At 36.6% G+C, this 19430-nt stretch overlaps 2 protein-coding genes and 1 long non-coding RNA gene across 6 annotated transcripts; all 3 read right to left on the bottom strand.

Annotated features, from left to right (window-relative positions):
* Positions 1-327: 327 nt before the first annotated feature.
* Positions 328-4898, bottom strand: LOC113343214 (uncharacterized protein At5g01610-like). Its single transcript, XM_026587484.1, has 3 exons — positions 4721-4898; positions 1894-1948; positions 328-922 (listed from the first exon to the last, which is right to left on the bottom strand). Exons 1-3 carry the CDS (start codon positions 4820-4822, stop codon positions 543-545), a joined length of 537 nt encoding a protein of 178 aa, XP_026443269.1. The 5' UTR covers positions 4823-4898; the 3' UTR covers positions 328-542.
* Positions 4899-10674: 5776 nt separating this feature from the next.
* Positions 10675-11372, bottom strand: LOC113343237. The gene is made up of 2 exons (XR_003357117.1): positions 11097-11372; positions 10675-11005 (listed from the first exon to the last, which is right to left on the bottom strand). It is a non-coding gene; the product is annotated as an uncharacterized LOC113343237 (long non-coding RNA).
* A 2536-nt stretch (positions 11373-13908) lies between these two features.
* LOC113343357 lies at positions 13909-19411 on the bottom strand. 4 transcript variants are annotated; one of them, XM_026587578.1, is made up of 9 exons: positions 19097-19411; positions 18805-18868; positions 17509-17732; positions 17363-17439; positions 17078-17291; positions 16830-16964; positions 16284-16736; positions 15464-15793; positions 13909-14316 (listed from the first exon to the last, which is right to left on the bottom strand). In XM_026587578.1, the coding sequence occupies exons 3-9, from the start codon at positions 17718-17720 to the stop codon at positions 14247-14249; spliced, it is 1491 nt and encodes a 496-aa protein (XP_026443363.1). In that variant the 5' UTR covers positions 17721-17732; positions 18805-18868; positions 19097-19411; the 3' UTR covers positions 13909-14246. The 4 variants fall into 4 exon arrangements, with proteins under 4 accessions (XP_026443363.1, XP_026443365.1, XP_026443364.1 ...); XM_026587580.1 differs by having other exon boundaries at positions 16914-16964; XM_026587579.1 differs by having other exon boundaries at positions 17509-17725.
* Between the last annotated feature and the right edge of the window lie 19 nt (positions 19412-19430).

Genomic DNA, 19430 nt, shown 5'->3' with positions numbered 1-19430 from the left:
AGATTTGAGCGAAGCTGCTGAGTTTAAGTAGTTAGGGTTTTAGTTTTTGACGGCTAGGATTTATTAGGGTAATAGGAATCAAGGGTCTGCTTTCTTCAATGGAACTTGCTGCGACATATGAACTTGCATTCCTCTGAAAAGCAAGGAGCCAGATTTCATTGAAACTAATTTAGTTGAAATGCGTATGAATGAAGTTTTTGCTTTTGGTAATCCTTATATTTGGTGTTCAAGAATCCTGGGGAATTAATCCGGATAGGGGTTTTATGAATGATGAATGGTTGTACTTGTATGTTCTTCCTCATACTCGTGTTACAAATTTGGATAGAGTTTATTCTAATCATTTTCCGATATTGCTTAAATGTTTTCACCAAGAACATAAGCTTAATAGTCCTTATAAGTTTTTTAGATGTTGGCAGTTAAATCCTGGGCAACTAGAGTTAATGGTTCACCAAGTTTTATCGCACTAGGTAAACTGAAAAATCCAACCCCACCCATACAGATTAAGTCCTGACAACAACAGCTGATCTGACTGAATAAATTCCTCAAAATTCTTCAACCTTGACAGAATCACGAGGCATTTCATACGTATCTCTAGCTTTTTGTTTCTTTACCCCAGCCATGATCATAACCTTGTCAGATCTGTAACTTTCAACAGTCACACTTGTGACCTTAACCCATACCAGGACTTTCGTTTTCATTCCTTCAATCCCTGTAAGTTTTCCCCTAGCCAGTGTTGCTTTGACGCGAGTAGCATACCTCATTAGAGATGAATCCTTGAAGAGTACTTCACAAGGGGAGGATAAATGAACAACCAGTTTTCCCTTTATTTCATCAAATTCATAACATGTTATGTTCTTGGGGAAGAGGCCTGGTGGTAGGTTGTATTCTTTGAGAAGATCTGGCAAGGCTTTCGCTGGTTTCCCTACAACAATACAACAGAAGATTTGGTCAGTTTCATACATGTATCAATGATTCATTAATGCAAAATTTTGTTACAAACACAATATGTACATGACTCAACTAATATATCCGAGTTTTGCCTGTTGCCTGTTAGAATAAAATCATTTCATACATGAGCATAATCGTCTCCAGCAATATGTGGTTATTTGGGGTTCACTATATCCTAATTTTAGTTGCTGTGTCATGTACATAAAACACATATATGTACATGACATCAACTTATCTGAACTACTACGATCAGGTCCACCAAGATGTTGCTTAAAAAAGGGACTCCAGCAGCATTGGAAGATTCAAGCACACATGTATGATAATCCCTTCTCACCGTTTCACGTTTAGCTAGTTTTGCTTTCTTAACGTCTATCTGCCGACCCACCATTTAAGATAAATCACACATAGAATATGACAAAGGTTTGAAGTTATCTGTTTTCTAGTTCCCTAAGCATGTAATATATATAGCATGGTTACAATAGTATGATTCCTTGCATTACCGAAATCTCCTGGGTGGCATTCCATAAACATGACCTCTAATTTCATCTTCATGTGAGTTAAAGTTACTCCTAACTACCACCGGTGGGTACAGGGGTCCGCCTAAAGTTGGTGCATTTGGTTTTTTTTCACAAAGAAATTGAAGGGTCTACTCGGAAAGCGATCTTGTAGCAAACAGACTGGAAGTGATTACGGAGCAAGCTGATTTACCTCCATGAGATCAATGTCTAATTCAACTTCATGATCCCAACACAAAAAAGAAGAAATGTTGATACGAAAAGCCTAATGAAAGACCACTAAGTATTCCCAAAACTTAAAACAAATGTGTAACACCATTGATGCGAACACAAAGAAATAATCGACAAAGTATTCTAAAAAGAATCAACATAAAATTTTGCATTTTCTATGCACATAAAGAAGTAGAGTTCGATTGTGGTAGTTGTGCACCTTTTAGCTTGTTGAATAACCATTTTGCTTTCTCCTCAACTGTATTCGAGAAGGTCTGCAACCATGCACATCAATTCAGTATAACACAACACATAATAAGAAAAATCAAGAGAATTCTGTCAGAATCCATGTAACCCACCCATTTTTCTTTTTTGAAGCTATGACTAGCAGAAAAAGAGTTAACTGGGATACCATATTCACTGGATCATGTGTCATGAAACACTACATTGAACACTAAACCTAGTTGTTTCACATTGACAGTGAAACTCCCACCAAAGCATTACCAATTTTATTTATCAATTCATTTGCCCTAATATTTAACCTATAATGAATACACCAGATGAAAACACATTGAACACTAAACCTATAATGAACACTAAACCTATAATGAAAACACCAGATGAACTTGAGGCATCCTTCATACAACTATTTAAAGATTACACCAAAGCAGCAGCAGCTTGTAGTGAGGAGAAGAATGATTGTGAAAAGAAACTTATAAAAGTAATCAAATATTTCAGAAATCTCAAAATACTTTATAGTACTGTTCGTCATTTATTTCCTCAGGTTATAGATCTTAAGGAGGCTGTTCCATTGATGATTAATTTATTGAAAGATGATAAATGCGGGAAGCGTTTAGCTAGTAGTATCTTTGGACATTCGAAGAGCTAACTCATGTGGCTTATGAAGTTCCTAGTCAGAAGGAACAAGTTGCCAAATTGGTTAAATCTCTATTTGAAATGGAAGCCTTACAAGTGTTTGTTTCTACTCTTGGTAAGTTTTATGAAGATGATGATTTACGAGAAGTACAAACTATTGCGCAAATGTGTTTCACGGAGGATCAGCTGTAGCAACAACCGCGGGCAGTAACAGCAAACTGATGAATTGGGTGTTTGAAGCAATTACAGGTACCAAATGGGATGTAAAAGTGTGTGCTGTGGGGTTTTTACATACTCTTTTGTTTTGTAGTTACAAAAATAGACTTGTATTGCGAACGGACACTCTACCTGTTGTTATAGATGCTCTTTCAGCTCTTACAAGTCCTGGAGAAGAAAAAACAGAAGAACAGGAAAGAAAAGAAGAAGAAGAAGACCTCCCTTGTACTTTTTTTGATTGTTTATTTTTTCTATTAGAGCATTTGGATAATAAAATACATTTTGTCAACTCTGGAGGAGTCGAGGCAATGATTAAAGTTTTACAGGATGGGCAAGAATTGGGTGATTATATTTATGGGTCTGCGATTGCGGTACTTGATATAGTGAAAGATTGTGCTTCTGACAAGTTTGAGAATGAGGATTTGGGATTGGACATTGCAATATTCCCTGCTTCCATGGATATGGTAAGTCTCTTAAATTTTATTACAATAATCCGACATCATGTCTGAAGAATTGTTAAGTATAAATAATTAGGTGGTGAATAATTCTGCCTATTATGTTATTATAATTAGAAGGTTCTGAACATTGTAATTGCATGCTGAAACATGGACATTGCAAGGTTAGTAACACTGAGCCAAAAGTATATGGCAAGTGGAATTATTATCCATCACCTTCCTTTAGTTAGAGACAATGATTTGTGGAATTATCATCCCACACAAATGTAGTTTGTTACCAAGGGGTTTAAACTAGCATTCGAGGATTTCGGTATGCATATGTTTTTGTGGCTTATGTTGCTGGAAGTTTTATTAGTACTAACTGGAAACACATGATCTTGTATAAGATTGTTTGCCTGAAATATATCTAGTATATTTACTTGGTTACTTTCTCAGATTCATGGGAGTACTATGCATGTTAAAGAAGAAATTGAAGAACGTCTTATATCGCTAATCGAATCGTTAACTGGTAAGCCAAGCAGATTTTGTAGCTTAACTGACTTATTGATGTTTTTTTTTGTCTGTTGGTTAGTCTTTGAGTGCCTAGATTTCCGAGATATAGTTGCATATCTTAAAGATTCTTGTTTTAGTCCATGGTCTTCCTTTGGATACCTTGTTGCCCATTTAAATGTATGATTTACCAGTCCATTAGACAAAAAGGATAAATCAGGGGTCAGACACATTGACGGCTCAGAAAAAAATTGTTACGGTTGGGTGTTTAGGCCTGGATTATGAGAAGCATCCCTTTGGATCCTACATCCCTACCATAAATCTAGATGTCCCTTTCTCTAAGTTTCTAAACAATCTGTCAGGCCTTAGTAATATGAATATGAAAAGCAGGTATATAACAGATTGAGAAAGTTTTTGGGAACAATGAGCCCGCACTCTCATCTCTTTAGCGAACACCTCCACGACCTAATGGCCCATCACACTATTCTCTTTAGCCAACTCCCCTCTCACGACTTGATAGGCTCGTCAAACTTTTTATTTATTTTTTTAACTATTAAGAGTTGCTTCAAATTTTGTGAATAAGTTGGATCTACTCCCTTGTCAAGGTGTAACTTCTGGAGAAATATATCTTTGACCAAAGCTCTTCACATCTAAACAGAAAGAAATTGGAGTCCTTAAGAAGAAAAACAAGATGATTCTCTGTGTACATGGCCTGATTGAGTATGCAACTGCATTTTATCTACTCAATTCAGTCCGCAATCTGTATGATTTTTTCCATGATGGGGAGTGTCTGCTCATCTTTTCTGGAAGTCGTGTGATAAAGAGATCCGCAGAAAAAGAAAAGAAATGCATTCACTATGGAAGAAGATGAGAGAGGGGAAATTTAAAATAGATGCAGCAAACATCAAAAATGGGGGTTTTCTAAAATTCAAGCAGTCATCAACAACAAACAATGTAATAAAGAGAAACATTTGAAGAAATTAGGAAGAGAAAAAGAAAAATCTAGCTTACAGAGATGTCTTCACCAATGTTAGAGATCTCTTCTTTGGCTTTCTTAGCGATCCAGTAATTCCCAACTTTCAAACTCCCAACCTTTGTTAGAGCTTTCTCCATTTTCTCACAGAGGAAGGAGGAGGCTGCTGCTACACTGTCACTGATGTCTCTTCTCTTCTTTATGCATTCTTCTAGCAACCACAAAAGCGTGTGGTGCAGAGATAGATAAAAGCGGCGCCCGCTCCAAAAAGAAAATGACAAAACGCAACTACGGGGAATGTTTATTTCAGCCCAACGTATCGACCCTATTGGGAGGCGATTGTTTTTTTTTCTACTTCCGGTGTATTATTTTTTAATACTTCAAAACTTTTAAAAGCAAAACGAAGCAAAACAATTTTACAAAATAAAACAACTTCGAAAAATTTACAAATCAAAACAACTTCAAAATTTACTCCCTTTTTATTTTTCGATTTAATCATGATGAAAAATTAGTACAAACACTTCTTCCTAGTTTTTTGCCCTTTCAATTTCATTTTTAACTATTAATACAATTCCGCTTTTAACTATTCATTGAAACGGAATATTTTTATTTACCAGGTCCTCAACGGAACCATACATCTAACTCGAAAATAAAATTATTGCTAACAATGAATAATAAAGTCCTAATACTTTGTTTCAGAATATTTATCTTTTGTTTCCAAAAATCATTTTAAAATTTGGTTTCCACCATAGTTTTTAACTTCATTTGAATTAAGTTGGATATTCTCCATCTTTTTGATTAATGACAGTTGGGTTGAGGTATCAGAAATCCAAATTAGCAGAAAAATAATTGTATCTAGATGTACATAGACTTAGAAGAACATGCCATGTTATTTATGTACTATTATTATTCTTTCTTTGCCGACCAGCTAGAATGGCCGCAACCTTATCTTTTCCAAAATGTAAAAATAATGGGTTACGGGAATAAATCAGAGACACTTAAAACTGTACTCAAATACAAAGTTTGTATATTTGTAGACAAGACAACAAAAATAGAGATAATGACACGACAAGTCATGCACCAAGTAATTACAGATTTTGTTTTCATAATGAGGTGCATTTCTAAGAACCATAATGCTAACTCCATCTTTGTATTCCAATGTCTTTCCAGCTAAGAATTTGCTGCCAGGAAACCAGGTCTTTATCAATGCTAAGATCAAACTACAACCAGAACCATCCTAATTTCTGCATACCAACAACGGCAGTTGGCTTTGACATTATGCCCTTTTATTAACATCGCATTCAAAACGAACCATCAACACCTATTTACAATGTCTTTTGGGCACCCTAATGTGACCAAAGGAGCTGCACTCCACAAAGATGTTTATGATAAACAACCATCTTATAGGGGTTCAGACTGAATTTATCATTTACAAGTAAACCACATCAGTAGGCTCGCTGGTCAGAAAGTCAAAATGCTTTGTATGGGTGATAACATTCAGCGTTCTAGCTAACCCAAGAAAGTTGGTTGGACTATGAGAACAAGAATCTGTACTTTGTGATTTGGCAGAGCAGGATGTTGTCCACATTACTCTTTTCTTGTAATAACTAAACGAGTTAGCTGAACCAGAGCTCGCCTTGATCTTCTGACGTCCAAATTATCAGTCTCGGATGATAAACAATATATCCAGATAAGCAGATCTATCTTACTTTATGTTTGTATTTGAAACAAACATAAAGACTAAAATTGGACTATGCGACTGGCTCTACGTTGAAGTTTGTTGACATACCTTACTTTATGTTTGTATTTGAAACAATTAGAGAGTTCGTGAACCTTAATAGTGCAGCAAGGACATGTCAAGGTGGAGGACGTCTCAGACACCATAGTCGAGCATGCTGCTAGGCAAAGCTGAGTACCTGAAACATGAGGGTAAGAGTTTTCATTTGTAAGTGAAAAATACATCATACCCACTAGCGATTTTGATGTTGCATCATCAGGAAATTTTTTTAAATTGATACGAGTATTGCTACAGTTATCAAAATTGATATTTTCACCAAGGAGTGCTACACTTGATTTCTCATCCTCTGTCGAATCATATATGGACTTGAAGCGTATATATATGGAGATTCCCCTACACCATTGCACTTGACGCTTATATATGGGTGAACAAACATTGCATGCTTGAGCTTTTGGTACTCCGAACATAGGATCATCATCATGAATGGTTCTAATTTGGTCCTAATTCATGGGTGACAAAGCAGCAGAAATCGTTTTTGACCAACGGATAAGGAGAACGACCGAATACTATTACGGCGCATTTAGGTGGAGGGAGGAAGTCAAACCTTATGAAGTAGAGAGTGGAACTGCCTGGTCAGGTCAACAACCATTGACCTCAATCTGCCTCTCGTCTTCTTGTAACATATTTTTTTATACTAATAATCTTTAATTTGGACAGAACAAGGAAATATTTTCTCCGTCCGAGTTATTATATATAGGCGTAAAATCCGCATATCTTAAATTAAGAAAAATATACTAGGTTTTATAAAAACTTATCTCGTTTTTTGTTTTATTACTCTTTATATTCTCAATATTAAGAATGTTACCTTTCCTATACTAAGAATATCAAGTTAGATGTGGTGATATCTATGCGACGTTAATAAAGGCATATATATTAAAAATAACTTAGAAATATGGACTCCGTCTATCTAGTTGGACAAGTACAAATGTCTTCTCCGTCTATATAACTTGGATGGAGGGACTAGTAAACATTACTAATACTAATTTTTATTCAAAACACGATAGGAAAATACACACACAGTACAGATCAGAGATTTTTTTATTATTGTTTGAAAGAAAATTATAAAAAAAATTATTTTATGACATGAATGAAGTAGAGCTCGCTATAATTATGCAATGGAAATGAGGAGGCTAGGCCTCCAAAAATAAAATAAAATAAACATGTAAAAAAATAATCTATGAAGAGTAAGCTATGAAGAATCTCAAGAATTGCAACCAATACTTGAACGAATAAACTGTTAAGGCCCCTCACTTAGCAAACATGGCAATGCCGACTGAAGCTTTATGTATATCTCTCTCCATATAGAAGGTTCAAGTTGATTAAGAATACTAATTTATCTTGTATACACGTGGCACAATCTAAACAAGCATGTGTCAGATAACATAATGGTCAAAGCAGCAGTTGGATATCGGAAGCAGGGAATCAATCCTTCACTACTTTATAAAATCTCGATGAGAGATTAGATCGACGGTGTTGAACTATCCTAGGTGTCATAGGCGGATTAGATGTCTACTCAGCATTAAATGCAACAATAAAATGACCAGACACGTGGGTTTCGCTCACGTGGACCCATAATACGTGGCACTCTCTGGATGGAGTTGGTAAACGACCAACGAGGATAAGATTGACCAACGAGGATAATAGATTGACCAATGACCATCAAATATATCTCGATGAAACTAAAGACAACGCAAATATGTCTCGGATATTGAGGGAGTTATAAATAGTTAGCCTTATCTCAAGAAAAGGGACATGCAATTACTAAGAGTGGGTTAGGTAGAGCGTATAATTGTATTGAATATTGAGAGATAGAGTATCAATAACTACACTCGTATGAGTGCCATAAAAACATGATATTATTCAAAAAGATTTTGCAACATAGCTCGCAATACTTTCATAGAAAGATACTTGCGCCAATCTACTCCTGAAGATGTTCAGAGGTTTCAAGATGAAAATGTTGAATGAGGATTTCCAGGAATTATATGTAATATTAATTGTATGAAGTGGTCATCGAAGAATTGTCTGATATCTTGGCAATGAACGTATCAAGTTAATGAAAACTACAGTTCTATTGTTTAAGAGGCGGTGTCATGATATGATTTATGGTTTTGGAATGCCTGAGTCAAATAACGATTTGAATGTGTTGGTTATTCATTCCTTTTTGTTAACATCCTCAATGGTGTAGCACCTCCACGCACTTATGTCATCAACAATTGCTAGCCGATGTATCTATACACAATTGACTACAATTGTATAATCTATCACTCAAATATTAGAAGTTCTAGGCTTGAGAAGGTTCAACAAGTATCAAATGGCTTAAGAAAGAATGTCAGGCGTGCTTTCAGAGTGCTTAAAGGGAAATTTAGAATTGTCGGATCTTGTAAGTACTGACAACAATCTTACTTGAGCCTGATAATCATGTATTGTCTTATTTTGTATAACATAATTATTGAGCATAAACGTGCAGATAGGGATTGGGGGTGCAATTATTCCTGTTTTGATTGCAGAGCCTATAGAAGATCCTCGTGTTCTTATGTCAAGTCTAAAAAACATTGAATTGTACCTCCAACTAAGAACTGATTTTGTTGCGTACAAGGGCGTCCTCATAGAGGAGGTTAATACCAACCATAAGTCCAAGCATAACAATCAGGTTCGTCAAAATTTAAAGATTTCGATATGGAATACGCAATGGATGCATTATGTGACAACCTAGAAAATCACGCCTTCGCAGGCCATGACCCCCAGATGCACCACTACGATGCTAGTGACCGAGTCGTAAAGCTTATAATCATCTCTTGCATCAAAATTGGGAGCCAAATGATATGAGTTACCAAATTATAGAAATCACCTCTCTATTATATGATACGAGCGATAAAGTGCTGAACTATTAATGCTACAACTCACTGTGGATGCCTATGTACCTCACGAAGAAGGGATCAAGCACAGACTGTAGCTCATCAATCGTCGGGACAAGCGACTAAAGCGAACTCGTGTTGCAAGAACAAAGGACAAGCATATCCTAGTCCACATAAGCCAAAAGCATCTTTTGCAAATGATGCGCAAGAATGTGTGTCACTGGACTTCCCTTCGTTTTGCATTATGGTGATGCATCCTTAGTTTCCTAATTCCGCAACGATGATGCCTAAGCATTATTAAGCTCTTTTGAGCATCCAATATTATCATACTGTTGGGCCAGTTCAATAAAAACCTGTTGTTTGGAGGGAACTGAAGGAATCACAATCCTCAATTGCTAAGAGTTGATTTCATCTGTTTGGTTCAGGGAGTCGGGATCACTCCATTTGAGTGGAATGTCGATCCTTTAATTCTCTAAACAATGTTCAATGTAAATTCTAAGTTCCAACTACATGCTCATTTATTCTTAATCAACAGAAATAACTTAAAAATAAACTCAAATATCAATTTAGATAATGTATAGAACATTGAGTCCATCTTTAACGATTATATTTATCTATTCATGGAAGAAAAAAGAAGAAGACCTAACACGCTTTTCATCTTTGAGTGGAAAACCCCTTATCTATTATGCTAGTTTCACATTTGTTGTTCTTGCGATGTAAAAAGCTGTCTAATTCTAACTAGAAGTACCTCTTAAATACTACCCAAGTGTGGGGTATATGTGCCTCAAATCTAGTGTCAAAAGCTTGCCAAACATTCAAAACTATGGCATGAAAAATTTGTCCAAGACGAGCCCAAACCTTAACTCCGCTCTCCTTCTCGTCCAGGCCCCTAAAAGGCCCAACAATCAATGTTTTAAAACATAACTTGTTTGTTTTATGTTAGATTTTAAACAAAATGATAATGTCACTCATTTATGTTTTTTTTGATATAATCAGCTGGGAGTGCAAATTTGTGCACCCCTCTAAAACCGGGGTGCATGTTCTCCTGCTAATCCAACACCAGCTGGACGAGAATGAAAAGCTAAGCCAGCTTCTTCCTCTGGAGGAACAGTTAGGAGATTTCTAGCAGCAGAACAGATGCTCAATCCTACTAACAGAATGAAAACAACGCTCGTTACTTTCTTATGAACAGCCATTTCTTAAGCTAATATTAGACAGAAGACAATGTTGGTATTTATAGAGTTTGGAGGGGGTCTGTCCAAAATCGTGTTGCATGGGCTTGAGCTAGAGCAATGGTGGAGAGTTAATACACACGCAAATGCAATCTCATTGGGCCCATTTTTACACTATCACTTGCATACGCTAATTTATACATTTGAAATAGAAATTTCGTACAATCGGCTTCATGCCCTGAACTTAAATTACATCACCAGCTAGCAACACAACTACTGTTTGAAATAGAAATTTTGTGACATATAAAATTCCTGGTAAGCATATAGTATGTACGCAAATAATATCTATTCACCAACTAGTTTAGATAACATCACACAAATTGGGCAATACATATCAATTAAGAAGATAAGTCATCCAGAGTGACTTTTTAGAGAGTCATTTTCTTTAAGAGATCTTGATCAATTTCTCTGGCATTTGTCATCTCCATCCAGCGGATTCTGCAAAAATTTCATCACAGATATTCACAAGTGTACGGTATAAAAGGAAAAAAAAATAGAATTCTGCATAGAGATACAACTGACAACTTACCTCAAGTGCATAAGATTTGCAGAACAAATACAAAAATGATTAAACAGAATATCATATCCTTCTTGTGGGAGTTGTAATATCTGTGTAATGGAAGCGAGGTAGTGATACCCGCTAAGAAAATGTTCCAATTGTTAAATTAAGAACATGAGAGGATAAATCATATTGCTATCAATCAATCGAATGCATTGTGCGACGATCTCCAGATGTGTGTAAGGTTTCACATACAAACCAAAAATTACAATCATAACAGCTACGACCTATTCCCGATCAGATCTTGTTTAGTTCAGCGGCGACGCGGGCTTAATGGTCTCTCCACTTCCACTCTCTCACTTTTCTCTATTTCTAGACCATGAAATGAACTGCTAGGGTTTTTCATTTTATAGAAGAGAAACAAACTTGTAATTTACCAAAATCTCCTAAACATCTAATCTTTTCTTAGAGGGTGTTTGGCAGATACACAAGGCACAGCAAATCCGTTTTTCTACAAGTCATTTTAGAGTTGCGTGCCCAGGTTTTCGATTCGGTAGTACCCGGAAGGACATAAAATGTGCAGTCCAATTTTACACACACTTCTTTGGAAAGTGTTCACAGGTCTGAAAATTTTTTTTATCGCCCAACATCGAAACCCGTAAAATATAAGGAGAAAAAATATTCATCAAGAGTTCGAAACACACTGCTTAAGCTAAAAATAATATTACAAGAAGAGAATTTGGAACATAAATCGGTGAGAATGCAAGGGGTGACAAATTGGTATTTATAGAGTTTCGAGGGGGCCTTCCAAAATCGTATTGCGTGCGATTGAGCTAGAGGAAAAAAGAGAGGCAGAGCAATGGTGGAGACTGGAGAGCTAATGCACATGCACATGCAATTTTGTTGGGCCCAATTTTATAATGGCGCTTACATACTCACTATCATAGCAAGTCTTATCGTGGAATTCATGTTATTTAAAATATCAAAAGATAATGGAATGTCAGTCTAATGGCTTCCAAGTTAGTGTCACCCATATTTTTTCCAATACATATTCCATGGTTTGGTAGAATTGTCGATGGAATCTACGAAAAACGTCAATCAAATTAGTGCCAAACGTTATCCAGAATAACACAGTAAAAAAAAAAATGCTAATCAAATTAGCGTTAAACGGTAGCTAGAATCGCGCCACACACATTAGAGCCCTATAGCAAAACAGCCGATAAAGTAGGCGGTACTTATTATGTGGGATTCGTATAAAACAAAAAGAGGGATACATGTCATATATTGATTTGCTTAGCCTTTGACACATAAAGCAAAATCACTAGTATTATTTTATTTTACATAAAAGAACAAGTTTTTTTTTTTTTTTGAAAAGAAGAAGTTTCATTATTAATAAACTGGAACTTCTTTTGGGTAACGAGTCCCCGCCAAGTCATTCATAACAATTACATTAAGGAAATCAGGAGTAGTGTGCTCCCATATGTGGGTTGATGTTCTGTTGTTGATTCCAATCCCGTGCTGTAATTGTTTTTTTTTGCAAAGTCTGCAAGTCCATCCGCCGCTTGATTCGCTTCTCTATATGTGTGTGTTATCATATATGCGTGTAGTAAACGGAGATGTTGTATTTCTTGTAACAAAGTTCGTATGATCCAAGGTGCCTCAGAGGGGTCCTTCGAGACAAGTGTTAACATCGCCGTTGAGTCCGTTTCGAATTGGATGGTGTTCCATTCTTTGAGGGCCGCCATCCTCGCAACTAGTGGTAATGCCCATGTCTCTGCCACGATTGATGTCGAATGTACTGGATCTTGGGTGTTTTTCATCTTGTAGTATTAAAAAAATAAAACCATATTTTTTTTGGCGTTTTGGAAATCTCCCACTACTAAGTTTGGACTTCCATGAACTGTTCCAGGTGGCATGCAATTTGGAAGATGTTATTTTTTCTCATAAAAACTTGCTTTTAGCGGTGCTATGAGTAGAACATAGTGTGATTTTGTTGTTGGCCTCACATGTACAATATTTTTTCTCTCGTGAGGAAAGAAAAATAAGCCTCTTCTCTTGACGTGTTCATTTTGAGCTAAGGTTTTTTAAATCAATTTCTGCTTCCCCAGACTGTTCTTATCCTACTAAGTGGGTGGTATATATACGAGATATATTAAGTCCGCGGTCCAAATGCTCACCCCTAAATTATCAACCCTCGTACAGACCCACATAGAAACCCTCACATAACAGATACATGGTAAGAAAACCCATCAATTAATGACGGCCCAAAATGGAAAAGCACACATAGAAGCCCAAATAAACCAAAACCCTAAAAAAGAGCCAAGGAATCTCCCCATCACCTATTCCCTAATCCTGCCGCCACATCCACCGGAACCCATCCAAATCATAATTCCAACCACCGTTACAAAATCGTCGCCACTTTTTCTTCCCTGTAAGCAAGTAGTGTGAAGAACTCAGTGATTTTGAAACAGAACTTGTTCTTTTTTATGGATTAGCACAAAAAAGAACCACAACTCTTTTACAATAGTAGGAACCCAGTAACAAGATCAAGAACCCCATGATGAATTCTTCTCTGCATAAGCACAGAAATCCCAGTGAAATCATCAAAAAAGGGATGATTTAGGTAAAGCAGGTCTCCCAGCAATCACCGCCACCCTCTGCTTAGAATACTTCCATCTGAAATCGTAGCGATGAAATCGTTTGCTTTGATGCAAACTAAAAACCCCAACTGGTCCATCATGATCTCAAACACTCATAATCAACCTAAACTATTGATGAAGTTGTGATTCCGATTTCGAAAGGGATAAAGGAAAAATAGCAAAAAAAAAAAAAAAAAAATCAGAGAAGAAAATAGGTCGCGTCAGATCTGACTCAAAATGGAAAACAAACGGTCTAACTGCTGACTCGGCCCGAGTCAAGGGTTGACTCAGATTCAGACGCCGAGTCAGCTGCAAACAAACAAGTTCTACTAAGCAATTATCTTATTTATTCGCCCATATTCACCCATGAAACCAAATCTTGCCGGGCTTAAAATTCGCCTTACAAACAGTATCTTTAGAACATCACATGGCCTACCGAAATCAAAAGAAAACCCATACTTTAAAACTCCATCAAAACAGTACAACCCTTCGAGTTCATGCACCTGTGGCGTTTCAGGATCAGAGGCAGCAGCAACAGCAACTACAACTTTAATCTTTCCATCACTGGTATCGACTTCTCTGACAACACGGCTGTATCCAGCGGCAGTCCCCTATAGTCAGATGCCGAAGTAATACAAATTAAATTAACTTTATAAGAAAAAAAGCTCTTAGTCACCGTCATTTAACTTTATAATATCTGCATATAATAAGCTTTCCTCGTTTATTCAACTTGGGTCAACCCAAAAGACAAGATGCAGAAATATCAACAGTCTCAAACATAGATAACATGAGAGGGTAAGCAAGACTGTGGATATAACGGAGATACCCCCAAACCAAGATTTTTCAACAGATGTACTTTTGGACACAAAATCTAACAATTTCAGGGGTGCATCATGCACAAGATCTAGTTCAAAGTGAGCTTTGTCAGGGTAAGGCAGAATTACACATTCCAACTGTGGCTCCTTAAAGATACCATATTTGGCTGCAAAATAGTCCAAGAGGACTTGAGAGGCACAGAGTTCCAATCCTAGATTAGGTTCTCTTCGAAAAGTTGGTTTCACAATTTTGTTACAACCAAATCTAGGTCGGGCGGAAGAGTCTCAGTTTTTGACTTGGGCAGAAAAGTAGGCACATTTAAGTTGTTTTCATGTGTAAGATGATTGGTAGCATCACATACTCTCCCTAAGAAACATGTATATCATGCTCATGTTCATAGAACAATTCATCAAGCTCCAGTTCATAAATATTATCATCCAAAGCTTTAGTTTCATGCATAAGAATATCAGAAGAAACTTCACATTGTGACCTAGGCAAGGAATTAGATGCATCTAAGTTATATTCATTTTTAAGCTCAAAAATATCACTATGCAGTCTAGTTTTTCCCAAGTCAGAAACAACTAGTGTTCTATCATGCTCGCAGTCATTGAACAAATTAACAAGCCCCAATTCAGAATCATGACTATCCAAGGTTCCCACATAAACATCAGAAGAGTCGGCACATTGCAACCTAGGCAAGAAATCAGACACGACAAATATATTTTCATGCATACCTAAGTCAGGCATAAGTTGTCTGTGGGCATTTCATACCTTGGATTTTCATGGTACTCCCTAGACTGCCTAAAAGCATGCATTTCAGGGCAGTGCTCAGTTAAATGATTTGGGCAGCCACAGAAGATGCAAACAACAAGTTCAACTTGCCTAAATATACAACAAATGATATTTATATCAACTTGGCATAGAAAGGAAAAAGCATTTTACCTGGAGAGAGAGAGTGATCCATCGCAGTCCACTCTGCCGGTGAAATTCTTCTCCGGATGATCAAATCCGATCCATTTCACCATATTTCTTGCATCCTTCTGTTGGAGCTTTACGTCTTTTTGTTTGAGTACATTGACAAGAGTTGTTTTGTTGCTTGGGCTACCTGTTACAAACTTTGGCATAGGCCTGTGAGATTGGGGAGGAGGTTTTCTGATTGTTGGTTCTTTCGATGCTCTGTTTCTGTTTTTGCTTCTCTTATTCTTTCGTGGAGTGGACTTTGCAGGAGTTGACTTAGAAGAAGTTTTTGAGACACCCGTGGTCACCACCTCACTGGTAAGTATACAATCAGAGAAGTAAAATAAACATTACAGAGAACAACATCTTTGAGTGATATGTAGATCATGATGAGATTTCTTGTTGTTTTATCTATGAATAATACTAAATGAACCAATATGTTTATAGAACATCGATTTCCTAGTTGATTTATATTCTATTACACTTCTCTGAATGCTTTAGTGTATCTTAATGGAAGTCTAACCTATGTTGGATACTTGGTGAACTCAGAGAAGTGTCTAACATGAACGAACAAATGTTTGCCTAAAAGTAACAAAATGACACAGTAGACTATGTAGATCTTTACTACTTCGTAATTTGTCCATTTCACAAAATCAATAAGAACTTAATTCCTTAACTAGAAACATCCATAAAAAAGGAGTTCCCACTGAATTTATTAGTTTGGTTGGTTGAAATTCGACCTATAATAAAAGTTAAAACATACTAGAGAACATTCCTAGCTAATCAATGAAGATAGTCTTTTTACCTGAAACAACGCGCTGCAGCAATCAATTGGATGGCGCACCATCCAGATAATACACATTCACCAGCAAGATCATCGTAAGTTTTCAGTTCAACCTTAGCACTCATCGCACTAGCATATTTTGGTACATACGTCCTGGTTACATGGCCAAAATTTCCCTTCAGACAGAGAGTGTCAATATCAGGTTCACGAACAGGTTCCTGCCCCTCTGAGACGGGTTTTGGTGGATGTGAAATTAATTGCTCCAAACCAAGTTTATCCCTGTAAGGCTTTGCAAGATCATCTGCTCTTTCAATTCCCAAATGCAATAGCTCCATCAGTGCTGGATAGTAAGTTGCATGCGGAAATGATGCGTTTATGATTCCCCAAATTTGATTCTTATCAAATGAATTAAAGAAATTTTCTTCCAGATGGCTTTTGGTTTCTTTTCGTAGGGAACTCCAGATATCAGCAGACCTGCAAAAGAACATGAAAATTCAGTACACAGTGAAAAAGAATTATCGAGAGAGAGATAACCCAAAACTTTAAGATTTAAGAAGTCAATAATACAGTGACAAATCTTGGGCCAACTCAGCACAAGCATCTTTCAGTGCACCTATAACCTCCAGTCCGTAAAAACTTAGCATGTATGACCTTAAAATTGGTGACATGTACATGCATGGAAACCCAGGATCTTCCGGTTCCCTGCTAGAACACCAGCACATCTTTATTTGTTACATATGCGTTCCTCTGAAACCTTAATATCACAAAAAATGATGAAGTGTACGTAAAAAAACATAGTTCCAGAAACTCCATACCTTAAATGATGGATGTGGATATTAAAAGAGAGATATCGACTAGACCTGTGAGTATGAATAAACTTTTTATCCTCTAGATACTCTAGCTCCAGGCAATTTTCATACACGTACTCGTAATCGTCTTTTGTAAAATGAAGTATATTAGTAAGGCATAGATTCTCTTTATCATCACCTTGGTGAACCAATTCCAGCACAAATAAAGCCCTCATTGACTCTGTTAAAATATGAGGAGACTGTTAGCATATCAGCCTCTAATCATGATGACAATAGAAAAGAGAAAAATACCTTTTGGTGGTTTCTCAAACTTGAATGTGAAAGTGCAGGATTTTGAGGATTTCGGGTCCGATAAAAACTCCATTAACCTGAAAACAAATACTAAGGATTCAATTACCTATTTATAATTGATTTTTTTTTAAAGTACAAATGCATACAATTTGTTGTCTTCATCTTCTTCCTCGTCGTCCTCGTCTATAGAGTAGACGTAATTTTGACCAAGTTCAAAAGTAAAAGAGTCTCCAGTGTAGAAATCCTCGCATAAAGATATCTCCAGCAACTTTTCAGCATGGTTTTCAAGATGTTGGAGCCTAACCTCAGACCCTAAAATTTTGGGCCTCCAATCCCAAGTCAATCCGGGGGTTGTCATGTAATCTGTGTGCTAGAGATAAGTAGAACAAAATCAAGATCAAATTAACGAAAAAGCAGGAAACATTAGCTGAAACCCTAGGTTTCATCATACAAGTCGTATATCAAGAAAGGGCACAAGTAGAGTAGTACAACAAACTTTGTACTGCATGTACAGATTACAGGTGATCAGATAATTCTAAATGAACACTGGTGCTTATCTTATTCCAACAATGCTAGGTTCCAACTAACAGATTCCCTAGTCAAAATAATCGAGATTAAAAAAATAAAAAAGTTTCACAATTGAGATACATAACTAAGAACTAGGGCTGCACAACGGGTCCAATGGAGAGAGGCGCATAAGCATACTTAAACTTAAAAAGAGCCATGAAGTAACAACAAATTGAAGCAGTTAAATTTCTTAAAGAAGCAGTTCGTACATGTTTTAAGAACACACAAACAATGCAGGGATAGAGTCCCTAATACATTTAAAGTTTTAAACTGAAAACACTAGCGAGACTAAAACAACACCGATGACTACAACGACTAGGACTAATTAGTTGAGTTATATATTTGATGGTAACAGATTTCAATTATACCATACAGTATAATGAGCCATACTGGAGCCGTTCTGTGACCACTTAATAAGAACCGAGAAAATATATATATATATCTTGTTCTCGGAAGAACAAGATTCCTACAACCTTAATCAGAACTAGGAATTTGGTTTTTCAAGATTCCTACTGACTAAAGTAAAAAAACATGCATGGAGCACATGCAAATGTAAGGAAAGATTAATACAAAACAGATAAAATCACAGCTGAGCTGAAGATTTTTCCAAATTATCCTATGCTTTTCTGCGCTCCCTTTTGAGGAAATAAGGTTTGAGAACAAACGTCTGTGAACTGTGCAAACCAAAAGCAGCAGGGATGAGTCTTGGGGAACACATGAATAAAAAAACCGGCTAAAGGAGCCTACAAAACTGAAACATGAACACTTGCAAATATCCCATATATCCTGGATTAAGAGAACAACTCTAGAGCACATGACATGAACATCAATAAAAACAAAGAAAAATCTCTGGATGGAAAAGAAAAATCTGTTACCTGCTCCTCAAAGTATTAACGCAACTATACAGATGAACAACTCCTGCTGCTCCTCTCAGTCTTTCTGCATATAAAGAAAAAACAGAAAAAATAATTAAAACCCATATCGATTGACAACAAAAATCGTTTGATAAACAGAAACTAAAAAGAAATCTATCGGTTGGTTTACTTCAACAAATTGAAACCCTAAACCCAAACAGAAGAAGAAACCCTAGAAATGCAAGAAAAAGAAAAAAAAAAAAAATCTAAAGACGAAACGAAAGGAGGAGAAATAAAATAGGAAACTGCTTACTAGAGGTGGTAGTGCTCTCGATGGAGATGTGGTGATGGAGGTGGTGAGTACTGAGCAGTGGCGGAGGCAACTGGTGAGAGTGAGAGAAGCGAAAGAAGAAAAGAGATTTGAGCGAAGCTGCTGAGTTTAAGTAGTTAGGGTTTTAGTTTTTGACGGCTAGGATTTATTAGGGTAATAGGAATCAAGGGTCTGCTTTCTTCAATGGAACTTGCTGCGACATATGAACTTGCATTCCTCTGAAAAGCAAGGAGCCAGATTTCATTGAAACTAATTTAGTTGAAATGCGTATGAATGAAGTTTTTGCTTTTGGTAATCCTTATATTTGGTGTTCAAG

Source organism: Papaver somniferum, unplaced genomic scaffold (assembly GCF_003573695.1).
Source record: "Papaver somniferum cultivar HN1 unplaced genomic scaffold, ASM357369v1 unplaced-scaffold_57, whole genome shotgun sequence".
In the NCBI taxonomy this organism is placed as follows: Eukaryota; Viridiplantae; Streptophyta; class Magnoliopsida; order Ranunculales; family Papaveraceae; genus Papaver; species Papaver somniferum.
Note: the sequence above shows the minus strand (reverse complement) of the source record. Positions and strands in the feature narration are given on the sequence as shown.

Coding starts and splice junctions, on each gene's coding strand:
- LOC113343214 (XM_026587484.1), bottom strand. CDS start 4,822: ATGGAGAAAGCTCTAACAAAGGTTGGGAGTTTGAAAGTTGGGAATTAC. Junction 1,949..4,720: donor ACATTGGTGAAGACATCTCT/GTAAGCTAGATT, acceptor GCATGGTTGCAG/ACCTTCTCGAATACAGTTGA. Junction 923..1,893: donor GTTATTCAACAAGCTAAAAG/GTGCACAACTAC, acceptor GTATTGTTGTAG/GGAAACCAGCGAAAGCCTTG.
- LOC113343357 (XM_026587578.1), bottom strand. CDS start 17,720: ATGACAACCCCCGGATTGACTTGGGATTGGAGGCCCAAAATTTTAGGG. Junction 17,440..17,508: donor GAAGATGAAGACAACAAATT/GTATGCATTTGT, acceptor ATTTGTTTTCAG/GTTAATGGAGTTTTTATCGG. Junction 17,292..17,362: donor GTTTGAGAAACCACCAAAAG/GTATTTTTCTCT, acceptor ATATTTTAACAG/AGTCAATGAGGGCTTTATTT.